General features: G+C 41.5%; 1 protein-coding gene across 3 annotated transcripts; it reads left to right on the top strand.

Moving 5' to 3' along the window:
• The first annotated feature begins 1,011 nt into the window (after positions 1-1,011).
• LOC129856972 (gastrula zinc finger protein XlCGF57.1-like) lies at positions 1,012-10,987 on the top strand. Of its 3 annotated transcripts, none has more exons than XM_055924791.1 (3): positions 1,012-2,755; positions 3,377-3,882; positions 4,471-10,987. In XM_055924791.1, exons 2-3 carry the CDS (start codon positions 3,426-3,428, stop codon positions 5,892-5,894), a joined length of 1,881 nt encoding a protein of 626 aa, XP_055780766.1. In that variant the 5' UTR covers positions 1,012-2,755; positions 3,377-3,425; the 3' UTR covers positions 5,895-10,987. The 3 variants fall into 3 exon arrangements, with proteins under 3 accessions (XP_055780766.1, XP_055780767.1, XP_055780765.1); XM_055924792.1 differs by lacking the exon at positions 1,012-2,755 and adding an exon at positions 2,777-2,914; XM_055924790.1 differs by lacking the exon at positions 1,012-2,755 and adding an exon at positions 2,777-2,922.
• The last annotated feature ends 1,835 nt before the right edge of the window (positions 10,988-12,822 follow it).

The raw sequence follows: 12,822 nt of genomic DNA, 5'->3' as shown, positions 1-12,822 counted from the left end.
TGACAAAAGTGACAATGATTGCTGTGAATTAAGTATGTGAAAGAGGACATGTTTGTTTGGTATTTGCACATTAGACATTACTTTAAAAAAATTATACAGTGATCACTTCAACAGCTGTAGAGCATCCTGTCATAACTGATTTGTGTCAATTCATATGCCATCAATGGCCTGCACTGGTTTTGATATTGCGCCATGTCTCACTTGCTAATAATCATACACATTCATTCTATTGAAGATGATTGGGCCGAGCATGTCGGCTACATTGTCATTCCCACATCTTGACAGTGATTGTCTCTACCAATTAGAGTAGGGTTCCTATGCTATTTTCTCCAGTCCAGCCATTACAATGAGCCCATCCTCCAATAGCTCCTCTCACCAGCCTCCGCTGTAGTTTAGACATTGGCTTCAATAACCATCATCTTGCTAATCCAATGGACACATTTAATCTTTGACAACAGTTTTACAGTAAGTACTGCTTTGATAAAGCTAGAAAATGAGAAGGGCGCAACTGCTACAAAACTGTTACCAAAAGTATGTGGACACGCCTTAAATTAGTGGATTTGACTATTTCAGTTTCACCTGTTGCTGCCAGGTGTATAAAAATTGAGCACACAGCCATGTAATCTCCATAGACAAACATTGGCAGTACAATGACCCGTACTGAAGAGCTCAGTGACTTTCAATGTGGCACTGTCATAGGATGCCACTTTTCCAACAAGTCAGTTCGTCAAATTTCTGTCCTGCTAGAGTTGCCCCGGTCAACTAAGTGCTGTTGTTGCTCCTAGACGTTTCCACTTCACAATAATGGCTCAGCCGCAAAGTGGAAGGTCACACAAGCTCACAGAACGGGACTGCCGAGTGCTGAAGCACATAGTGTGTAAAAAAAAAATCGCCTATCCTCGGTTGCAACACTCACTACCGGTTGCAACACTCACTACCGAGTTCCAAACTGCCTTTGGAAGCAGCCTCAGCACAATAACTTTGTTGGGAGCTTTGTAAAATGGGTTTCCATGGCCGAGCAGCCACACACAAGCCTAAGATCACCATGTGCAATGCCAAGCGTCGCCTGGAGTGGTGTAGAGCCCACCGCCATTGGACTCTGAAGCTGTGGATATGCGTTCACTGGAGTGATGAATCATTCTTCACCATCTGGCAGTCCGATCGAAGAATCTGGTTTTGGTGGATGCAAGGAGAACGCTACCTGCCCGAATGCATAGTGCCAACTGTAAAGTTTGGTGGAGGAGGAATAATGGTCTAGTACTCTTTTTCATTGTTCGTGCTAGGCCCTTTAGTTCCAGTGAAGGGATAGCTTAACGCTACTGCATACAATGACATTCTAGATGATTGTGCGCTTCCAACTTCGTGGCAACAGTTTGGGGAAGGCCCTTTCCTTCTTTAGCATGGCAATGCCCCCGTGCACAAAGAGAGGTCCAAACAGAAATTATTTGTCGAGATTGGTGTGGAAGAACTTGACTTGCCTGCACAGATCCCTGACCTCAACCCCATCGAACAACTTTGGGATGAATTGAAACGCCAACTGCGAGCCTAATTGCCCAACATCAGTGCCCGACCTCACTAATGTTCTTCTGGCTGAATGGAAGCAAGTCCCAGCAGCAATGTTCCAACATCTAGTGGAATGCTTTTCCAGAAGAGTGGAGGCTGTTTTAGCAGCAAAGGGGGGACCAACTCCGTATTAATGCCCATGATTTTGGAATGAGACGTTTGACGAGCAGATGTCCACATACTTTTGTTCATGTAGTGTACTTTTAACTTTTCCCTTTCTCTGCTGATAACATAGAGATAGAAGACTCATCTTTGTATCTGTGCCATTATAGCAAAGATTTTTTGATAACTAACCCAAGATAGACCAGAGCTTGTAGTTTCCACGAGCTAGTGAGATCCTATTAGCACGTTCTAGCATTTATTTGCGTATTTCCATTAGGGAACACCTACTCTGTGACGTGTGCGTGTTTATTAACTCAATTCGCCCTTGCACTCCTTCCAAACAACGCCATTTTTGTAAAACTTTGGCAAAGGGTAAAGTCTACAAAATGCAGTCCACTCTGTTAGAGTCTAGTTTTGGAAACCGAGAACTGTATGGAGATCAAATGTTTCATCGATTAGAACATTTGCAGAATGTTGGACAAAATCACCTTGTTCCATTTTCTCCTTCTGCTGGCCTCTGGGCTTCATCTCTTCACCATATCTGGTAGTGAGTGGAAACATCAACCGAATGCTTCACGTGCATACATCCGGTAAAATATCTGGCTCATTGTTCTATCTTTGATTAGTGTCTGTGACAGCATGGGCAGCGGCACTGAGGCAATCTCCATTTTCAGGTAGTCAATTTTCTTCTTCACAATTGGCTGACCCCTCCTGATGGCCTGGTTGGACATGACTGCAACAGGGTCTCCAGAAGGGATCATCCAATGAAGTTGTAAGTCCCACCCAGTTGGCTACATTAAAATGGTGGAATCCCTCAATTGTGCTGCCCATGCTAATTCTGCCTTTTGGCCACTAGAGGTCTCTATCATTCTCTATGGCAGATACTTTTTGGCGAGAATGAATGTTCCTTTAAGAATCCACATCAGGCAATTAGTCAACAGGCGCTAAATCTTTGCACATGATCCAGGGATCTTTGCCTGATTGGTCAGGTTTCATGACTAACAATCCAGGAAATGCAGCGTCTTTCCGGTTTAAGATGGTGGATAAATGAAGAGGTCCCGCTCAGGCCGTTGATCATTAAAATAAAATGGTAAGTTCCGGTCTGCTTAACGTGGTGGCTCGCCAATGCATTAGCAGTTTGGTCTGGTCTGCTTAGTTCATTGACTGTATATGAACCAGAACATTTAGGGAGTGGGATGTCTTGCTTTCTATTCCGTCTCTGTTTCCGGTGACAACAATCAGAAATAAGGTAGCTAGGTAAGTTATTTTCAAAACTTTGCTAGCTTGCTTTTTTATTTATTTATACGAGAGAAACAACTTTTTCGTCTCGTGGTTCTCTTCATAATCAAGATAGCTACATTTGGTGGGTGACAATCATACAAAGTAGCAAGGGTACGTTAGCTAACAGACACGTTTAGCTATCTTGCTACAACTATGCAAGCTAATATAGGTTACCAACGACGACGTAACAATCTAGCTAGGTAGGTTGTAACCAAAAGTTACTCATCAGGTAATAATGATAATGCTGTGTAATGAAGGGCTATGAAGTAGTAGCCTATTGAGTGTTACTAAACCAGACTTCAGCATAACTAATGCAGAATGGGGGTTTCTTACTTTTTACATGTTGGATGGGTTATTATGATCCCTGATAGCTCTCTATCAGGGATCATAATAGGGTGATGTTCAATCAAACCTTGTCTTTTCGCCACAGAATGTAATGTGAAGGTGTTGACCTAACCAGAGACACTCTTGTTAACAAGATGAAGAACAAATCTGTGAAAAAGCAACACAAAATCAAGAGGTCTAAACACCATCGAGACCCCATCAAAACAGAGTGTGAAACACAGTCAGATGATGTTAACTGCAAAAGAGAAGAACCAGACATTAGCCAAGCTCCCTCTCCCAACACTAAAGGGGTTACTTCCAACTCCATCCAAATTAAAGAGGAACCAGCAGACTTTGAAGTACAGAGTCATTGCTTGGATTCTAGAGCACTCCACAAGGATTCTGGAACCGTCATAACCAAGACTGAAACAGATTCCGTTTACATTAGCCAAGGAACAGTAGAGATAAAAGCGGAGTATGATTCTGATTCTGAAATACACAAGGTGGTGGTTAAGAGAGAAACTCAAGTGTGTTTCATGAAGGAGGAGAATGTGGGTGAAGAAAACACAGATGAGGACCCTGAAGACGGGAGGGATACTGACAGCAACAAAGGTACGCATACACATCCACCCTTAAAATCAGTGTCATCTTAAAATTTGCTTGAATATTTGATATTGACTGACTAGGCTAAATGGTTATTTGATATTGACTGACTAGGCTAAATGGTTATTTGATATTGACTGACTAGGCTAAATGGTTATTTGATATTGACTGACTAGGCTAAATGGTTATTTGATATTGACTGACTAGGCTAAATGGTTATTTGATATTGACTGACTAGGCTAAATGGTTATTTGATATTGACTGACTAGGCTAAATGGTTATTTGATATTGACTGACTAGGCTAAATGGTTATTTGATATTGAATTTAAGATTCATCATGAAAATATAGGACTACTCTCGTTTACTTTTGAAATGTTTGTTATTTTAGTTTATGTCCCTCTTCTGTAAATCAAATCAAATTTTATTCGTCACATACACAGTTTACAGCAGGTAAAAGGTGCAGTGAAATGCTCCCTCAACTATGCAGTACATCAGTCAATAGCAATAATAACAATAAAAAGAGTCAAGTCAAGAATAACAACATCTATTATTCTCCCTTTGTCTTTTTCTACCCCTACTTCCACCACTCTCCCTCAGTCTCTTCTCCTCAGTTCTTTCCTTGCTCATACTGCACCATCTCCTTCACCAACCATTCCTTCCTGGAAAAGCACATCAAGTGGAACCACCAGAAGGAGTATCTGGCCATGTTGAGAAATAGTTTTTCAAAGAGCAGTGGAACAGAGACGGTCCCAACACACAGCTGCCTCCACTGTAGCCTCATGTTCCAAACCCCACGGCTGCTTAGCATCCACACCCGCCAGATCCACCCTTCAGCCACTCCCCGGAAACCTGCTCGTCCCCACAGGGTTTCGGTGAAACTCTACACCTGCCCACAGTGTGCCCGCAGATTCAGATACCTGGGCAGTCTGCAAAACCACTGTGAGCTTTCACACAAAATGGCTGTTGTCAGCACCAATGGACACCTCAGTTGTGCCGATTGTGGGAAGAGCTTCAAGAATTGTTGGGGACTGGGACCTCACCTGTGTCACGAACCAGAGGGCACAGAACCTCAGGACATTAAGCCTGTGGTCTGTCTTGAAGTCGGCTTCCATTGCTCAGAGTGTGGCAAGATCCTCTGTAGTCCTCAGAGCCTGAACATTCACATGCGAATTCACACCGGAGAGAAGCCTTATGCCTGCAAGGAGTGTGGCAAAAGATTTGCTGAGAGCGGCAGTTTACGCAAACACCTGCTGATACACTCTGGAGTCAAGGCATTCAAATGTCAGGAATGCGGGAAGGATTTTGCCCGTATGAAGGGTCTCAGGAGTCACATGACCACTCATTCTGGCAAAAAGCAGTACTCCTGCTCCCACTGTGACCGGCAGTTTGGATACAAGTCTAGTCTGACCATTCACCTACGCTCTCACACAGGGGAGAAACCCTTTCACTGCACAGAGTGTGGTAAAGACTTCTCTATCAAGAGAAACCTGAGACTTCACCTAAAGATCCACAACAATGAGAAAGGCCACCAGTGTGGGGAGTGCGGCCTGAAGGTGATAGACATTGGGGCGTTGAAGACACACATGCGCTCACACACCGGCGAGAGGCCTTACCACTGCACAGTGTGCAGCAAGCAGTTCATTCGACTGGAACACCTGAAGAACCACCAACGCACTCACACAGGTGAGAGACCATACGTCTGTTCTGAGTGCAGCAAGAGTTTTGCTCAATCTGGAGATCTCACAAAACACATACGCACCCACACTGGAGAGAAGCCGTATGAATGTTCTGTCTGCCACGGCTGCTATACCTCTTCAGGGGATCTGGGAAAACACATGAGGATCCACAATGGCTCACGGCCCTTTCCCTGCCAGGAGTGTGACAAGAGCTTCCGCTTGGTCGGCCACCTTAAAACTCACATGAGGACCCACACTGGTGAGAGACCGTACTCCTGCCCTCGCTGCCTCCGGACCTTCGCTCGCACCCACCACCTCTCTGTTCACCTGGCTCAGTGTCGCTGATTGATGATAATGATTTGCCTGGTTGTGTTGCGCCTTTCTCAAATTCATTGCTTTATGGGGGTAACTCACCCTTTCCACTACTCCCAATTTGTAGCCCTTACCTGGGGGGGCAGCCATATTTCACTAAAACACTGAGGTGGGTGGTGGTGGGGCATTTGGCTGACTATTACAGCGGACAAACAAGATGATGTAGGAAGCGTCAATTCGAAGGTGTAAGAGCTCCAGACATTGACACTCCACTAGATACTAGAGGTCGACCAATTATGATTTTTCAACGCCGATACCGATTATTGGAGGACAAAAAAAGCCGATACCGATTAATCTGCCGATTTTATTTTTATTTTTTATTATTATTTATTTATTTATTTTTAATTTTATTATTATTATAAAAAATAAATAAATAAATAAGTTGTGTATATATATACACACACACACACACACACACACACACATTTTTGTAATAATGACAACTGCAACAATACTGAATGAACAATGAACACTTTTATTTTAACTTAATATGATACATAAATACACACACACACAGCTCTGAAGTGACAATGATACTGAAGATTCTGCTTAGGAGACAAATACTCTCAATTGTTTGAATAAAAATAGAGTTTAAGTTACCTGTGATGAATGTTGAAAACAAAAACTGTAATTTCTATATGCAGGAAATCCTATTTTAACAATGGGCATGGTAAGAATTGACGACCAAAGTGTGAGTCATAATTCCCATGACACCTACTAGCAAAATCTGAAAAGCGGTTCCTTCATTTATTCCATAGGATATTTTTAGATTCACTTAAAATATGGTCTGTGTTTCGTGTCACACCACCGTGACAATTTTATAACTGTAGATATCCATAGGACAATGTAACTCTGATCAATATTGGCTAAATATAAGCAAAGATCATTTTTTTTGTAGAGTGGATTTATGAAAATATGTTGACAAACGTTACCTTATCCTAGTGAGATTTACACGGGTATCAAAATGTCGAGGCGGTTTAAGCCTGCACGAAACACAGACCTTATTTGAAGTAGATCAAGACATTCTCTATGGAAGACATGAACGGTAAAATAACGAAGGAACCCCTTTCAAGTTCAGCCGCAATTTATTACAGGAATTATAACGCGTCGACTATTTCGCTCTAAACCATATACCTTTGACTAATCCGGAAACTATCACCTCGAAAACAAAACGTTTATTCCGTTCCGTATTTTATCTAACGGGTGGCATCCATGAGTCTAAATATTCCTGTTACATTGCACAACCTTCAATGTTGTCATAATTACGTAAAATTCTGGCAAATTAGTTTGCAAAGAGCCAGGCGGCCCAAACTGTTGCATATACCCTGACTCTGCGTGCAATGAACGCAAGAGAAATGACACAATTTCACCTGGTTAATATTGCCTGCTAACCTGGATTTATTTTAGCTAAATATGCAGGTTTAAAAATATATACTTGTGTATTGATTTTAAGAAAGGCATTGATGTTTATGGGGAGGTACATATTGGAGCAATGACAGTCATTGATTGATTTGTTTTTTATAAGATAAGTTTAATGCTAGCTAGCAATTTACCTTAGTTTACTGCATTCGCAGCACAGGCAGGCTCCTCGTGGAGTGCAATGTGATCAGTGTTAGAGCATTGGACTAGTTAACTGTAAGGTTGCAAGATTGGATCCCCCGAGCTGACAAGGTTAAAAATCTGTCGAGGCAGAACGTTCCTAGGCCGTCATTGAAAATAAGAACGTGTTCTTAACTGACTTGCCTAGTTAAATAAAGATGAAATAAAGGTGTTTTAAATAAATAAAAACGGCGCCCAAAAATACCGATTTTTCGATTTGTTATGAAAACTTGAAATCGACCATTCGGATTAATCGGTCGACCTCTACTAGATACAGCTAGATGTTGGGTAGAGTTTTTAGTTGGCATGCATTTTCAGATTTGTTTTCTGGACATTAAAGGGATAGTTCACAACAAAGTACAACTTGATCTAATTTCCCACTTACAGTGGCTGTAGGTGTAGATGATTCACCAATTCATCAAAACGTCAAAATTTGATTATAGCGCAATAAAGTGACTTAAATGTAAGGTAGACGTCTATCATGTCAGTTACTATTTTGAGTGAATTATCTCTGTTTTGTACTATATCTAAAATAATGACACTATTTTACTGAATGTATGATGACATTTGTTTTCTTATGAAGGTGAGCAGATTGGGTCTCTGCAGTACAGTCGTGGCCAAAAGTTTTGAGAATGACACAAATATTAATTTTCACAAAGTCTGCTGCCTCAGTTTGTATGATGGCAATTTGCATATACTCCAGAATGTTACGAGGAGTGATTAGATGAATTGCAATTAATTGTAAAGTCCCTCTTTGCCATGCAAATGAACTGAATCCCCCATAAACATTTACACTGCATTTCAGCCCTGCCACAAAAGGACAAGCTGACATCATGTCAGTGATTCTCTCGTTAACACAGGTGTGAGTGTTGACGAGGACAAGTCTGGAGATCACTCTGTCATGCTGATTGAGTTCGAACAACAGACTGGAAGCTTCAAAAGGAGGGTGGTGCTTGGAATCATTGTTCTTCCTCTGTCATCCATGGTTACCTGCAAGGAAACACGTGCCGTCATCATTGCTTTGCACAAAAAGGGCTTCACAAGCAAGGATATTGCTGCCAGTAAGATTGCACCTAAATCAACCATTTATCCAGTTAACTTCAAGGAGAGTGGTTCAATTGTTGTGAAGAAGGCTTCAGGGTGCCCAAGAAAGTCCAGCAAGCGCCAGGACCGTCTCCTAAAGTTGATTCAGCTGCGGAATCGGGGCACCACCAGTACAGAGCTTGCTCAGGAATGGCAGCAGGCAGGTGTGAGTGCATCTGCACGCACAGTGAGGCGAAGACTTTTGAAGGGTGGCCTGGTGTCAAGAAGGGCAGCAAAGAAGCCACTTCTCTCCAGGAGAAACATCAGGGACAGACTGATATTCTGCAAAAGGTACAGGGATTGGACTGCTGAGGACTGGGGTAAAGTCATTTTCTCTGATGAATCCCCTTTCCGATTGTTTGGGTCATCCGGAAAAAAGCTTGTCCGGAGAAGACAGGGTGAGTGCTACCATCAGTCCTGTGTCATGCCAACAGTAAAGCATACTGAGACCATTCATGTGTGAGGTTGCTTCTCAGCCAAGGGAGTGGGCTCACTCACAATTTTGCCTAAGAACACAGCCATGAATAAAGAATGGTACCAACACATCCTCCGAGAGCAACTTCTCCCAACCATCCAGGAACAGTTTGGTGACACAAAATGCCTTTTTTCCAGCATGATGGAGCACCTTGGCAAAAGGGATAACTAAGTGGCTCGGGGAACAAAACATCGATATTTTGGGTCCATGGCCAGGAAACTCCCCAGACCTTAATCCCATTGAGAACTTGTGGTCAATCCTCAAGAGGCGGGTGGACAAACAAAAACCCACAAATTCTGAGAAACTCCAAGCATTGATTATGCAAGAAAGGGCTGCCATCAGTCAGGATGTGGCCCAGAAGTTAATTGACAGCATGCCAGGGCGGATTGCAGAGGTCTTGAAAAAGAAGGGTCAACACTGCAAATATTGACTCTTTGCATCAACTTCATGTAATTGTCAATAAAAGCCTTTGACACTTATGAAATGCTTGTAATTATACTTCAGTATTCCATAGCAACATCTGACAAAAATATCTAAAGACACTGAAGCAGCAAACTTTGTGGAAATTAATATTTGTGTCATTCTCAACTTTTGGCCACGACTGTACATACAAGAAACAAATACTCTTTATACAGCCTATGTACTGAATCTATAACCTACTTTAACCGATAGTGTTGTCTTGGTGTGTGTGTGATAAATAGTAGTATCTTTGTGTGTGATAAATAGTTGTGTTGTAACTGATTAATTACACTACCGTTCAAAAGTTTGGGGTCACTTAGAAATGTCCTTGTTTTTGAAAGAAAAACACCTTTTTTTTTGTCCATTAAAATAACATCAAATTGATCAGAAATACAGTGTAGACATTTAATGTTGTAATGACTATTGTAGCTGGAAACAGCAGATTTTTCATGGAATATCTACATAGGCGTACAGAGGCCCATTATCCGCAACCATCACTCCTGTGTTCCAATGGCATGTGTTAAACTTAGATTAGCTATAATTTTAAAAGGCTAATTGATCATTAGAAAACCCTTTTGCAATTATGTTAGCACAGCTGAAAACTGCTGTTCTGATTAAAGAAGCAATAAAACTGTTCTTCTTTAGACTAGTTGAGTATCTGGAGCATCAGCATTTGTGGGTTCAATTACAAGCTCAAAATGGCCAGAAACAAAACTTTCTTCTGAAACTCGTCAGTCTATTCTTGTTCTGAGAAATGAACACTATTCCATGCGAGAAATTGCCAAGAAACTTAAGATCTCGTACAACACTGTGTACTACTCCCTTCACAGAACAGCGCAAACTGTCTCTAACCAGAATAGAAAGAGGATAAGTACATTAGTGTCTAGTTTGAGAAACAGATGCCTCACAAGTCCTCAACTTGCAGCTTCATTAAATAGTACTTGCAAAACACCAGTCTCAACGTCAACAGTGAAGAGGTGACTCCGGGATACTGGCCTTCTAGGCAGAGTTGCAAAGAAAAAGCCATATCTCAGACTGGTCAATAAAAGATAAGGATGTGCAAAAGAACACAGACACTGGACAGAGGAACTCTGCCTAGAAGGCTAGCATCCCGGGGGTCGCCTCTTCACTGTTGACGTTGAGACTGGTGTTTTGCGGGTACTTTTTAATGAAGCTGCCAGTTGAGGACTTGTGAGGTGTTTTTCTCAAAGTAGACACTCTAATGGACAAACAAATTGCTTTTCTTTCAAAAACAAGGACATTTCTAAGTGACCCCAAACTTTTGAACGATAGTGGTATTTATTATAAATGATTAGGCAACTGTTATTATAAGAATGTGTCAATAACTTGTTATCTACTAAGTCATTACATTGACTAAAAAAATATGAAAAATGTTAAGGCTGTTTAACCAAACTGTGCACAATGCAATAAATTATTTCAAAAAGTGGTATATTGATATATTGTTTTATTAGGTAGATGTGTTTTGTTTTGAAACTTATAATTTCTGTACAATGTAAGCCTAATTAATAGATGCTAGGAATTAATATAGCACTTACAGTGCCTTCAGAAAGTATTCATACCCCTTGACTTATTCCACATTTTGTGTTAAGGCCTGAATTCAACATTGATTAAATGTATTTATTTTTCTCACCCATCTACACACAATACCCCATAGTGACAAAGTGAAAACATTTTTTAGAACATTTTGCAAATGTATTGAAAATGAAATACAGGAACATCTCATTTACATAAGTATTCACACCTGAGTCAATACTTTGTAGAAGCACCTTTGGCAGCGATTACAATTGTCTTTCTGGGTTAGTCTCTAAGAGCTTTCCACACCTGTGATTGTGCAACATTTACCTCAACTCTGTCAAATTGGTTGTTGATCACTGCTAGACAACCATAGATTTAAGTGAAAACTTTATCTCGGCCACTCAGGAACATTCACTGTCCTCTTGGTAAGCAACTCCAGTGGAGATTTGGCCTTGTGTTTTAGGTTATTGTCCTGCTGAAAGGTGAGTTCTAGAGGTCGACCGACTATGATTTTTCAACGCCGATACCGATTATTGGACGACCAAAAAAAGCTGATACCGATTAATTGGCTGATTTAATAAATAAATAAAAATAATAATAATGTATGTATATATTATTTATTATATATATTATTGATATTATATATGAGAGAGAGATTTTAGGCTTTGAAACAGAATAAAACAAAGGACTCATTCAGGGCTTCTACCAACTTGCGCCATATGGAAAGTGTGTTTGTATTGCTGAGAGGTTTGATTGTCATAACTGGTCTGTTGATTGAACAGCTCTCAATAATGTGGTCAGACATACAGTGAGCTCTAAAAGTATTGGGACAGTGACACATTTGTTTTATATATACACAGCTGAAGTCAGAAGTTTACATATGTAACAGTATAAACTTTACGTCGTCCCCTCGCCCCGACACGGGCGCGAACCAGGGAACCTCTGCACACATCAACAACGGTCGCCCACGAAGCACGGTTGTTACCCATCGCTCCACAAAGGCCGCGGCTCTTGCAGAGCAAGGGGCAACACTACTTAAGTCTCAGAGCAAGTGACGTAACTGATTGAAATGCTACTAGTGCGTACCCGCTAACTAGCTAGCCATTTCACATCCGTTACACTCACCCCCCTTTCAACCTCCTCCTTTTCCGCAGCAACCAGTGATCCGGGTCAACAGCATCAATGTAACAGTATACCTTTAAACCGTCCCCTCGCCCCGACACGGGCGCGAACCAGGGACCCTCTGCACACATCAACAACGGTTGCCGACGAAGCACGGTCGTTACCCATCGCTCCACAAAGGCCGAGGCTCTTGCAGAGCAAGGGGCAACACTACTTAAGTCTCAGAGCAAGTGACGTAACTGATTGAAATGCTACTAGCGCGTACCCGCTAACTAGCTAGCCATTTCACATCCGTTACACATACACCTAAGCCAATTCCTGACATTTAATCCTAGTAAAAATTCCCTGTCTTAGGTCAGTTAGGATCACCACTTTATTTTAAGAATATGAAATATTAGTAGAGAGAATGATTTATTTCAGCTTTTATTTATTTGATTACATTCCCAGTGGGTCAGAAGTTTACATACACTCAATTAGTATTTGGTAGCATTGTCTTTAAATTGTTTAACTTGGGTCAAACGTTTAGGGTAGCCTTCCACAAGCTTCCCACAATAAGTTGGGTGAATTTTGGCCCATTCCTCCTGACAGAGCTGGTGTAACTGAGTCAGGTTTGGAGGCCTCCTTGCT

The sequence above is a fragment of the Salvelinus fontinalis genome, chromosome 6, assembly GCF_029448725.1.
Source record: "Salvelinus fontinalis isolate EN_2023a chromosome 6, ASM2944872v1, whole genome shotgun sequence".
In the NCBI taxonomy this organism is placed as follows: domain Eukaryota; kingdom Metazoa; phylum Chordata; class Actinopteri; order Salmoniformes; family Salmonidae; genus Salvelinus; species Salvelinus fontinalis.
This window is presented reverse-complemented; position numbering and strand designations above follow the sequence as displayed.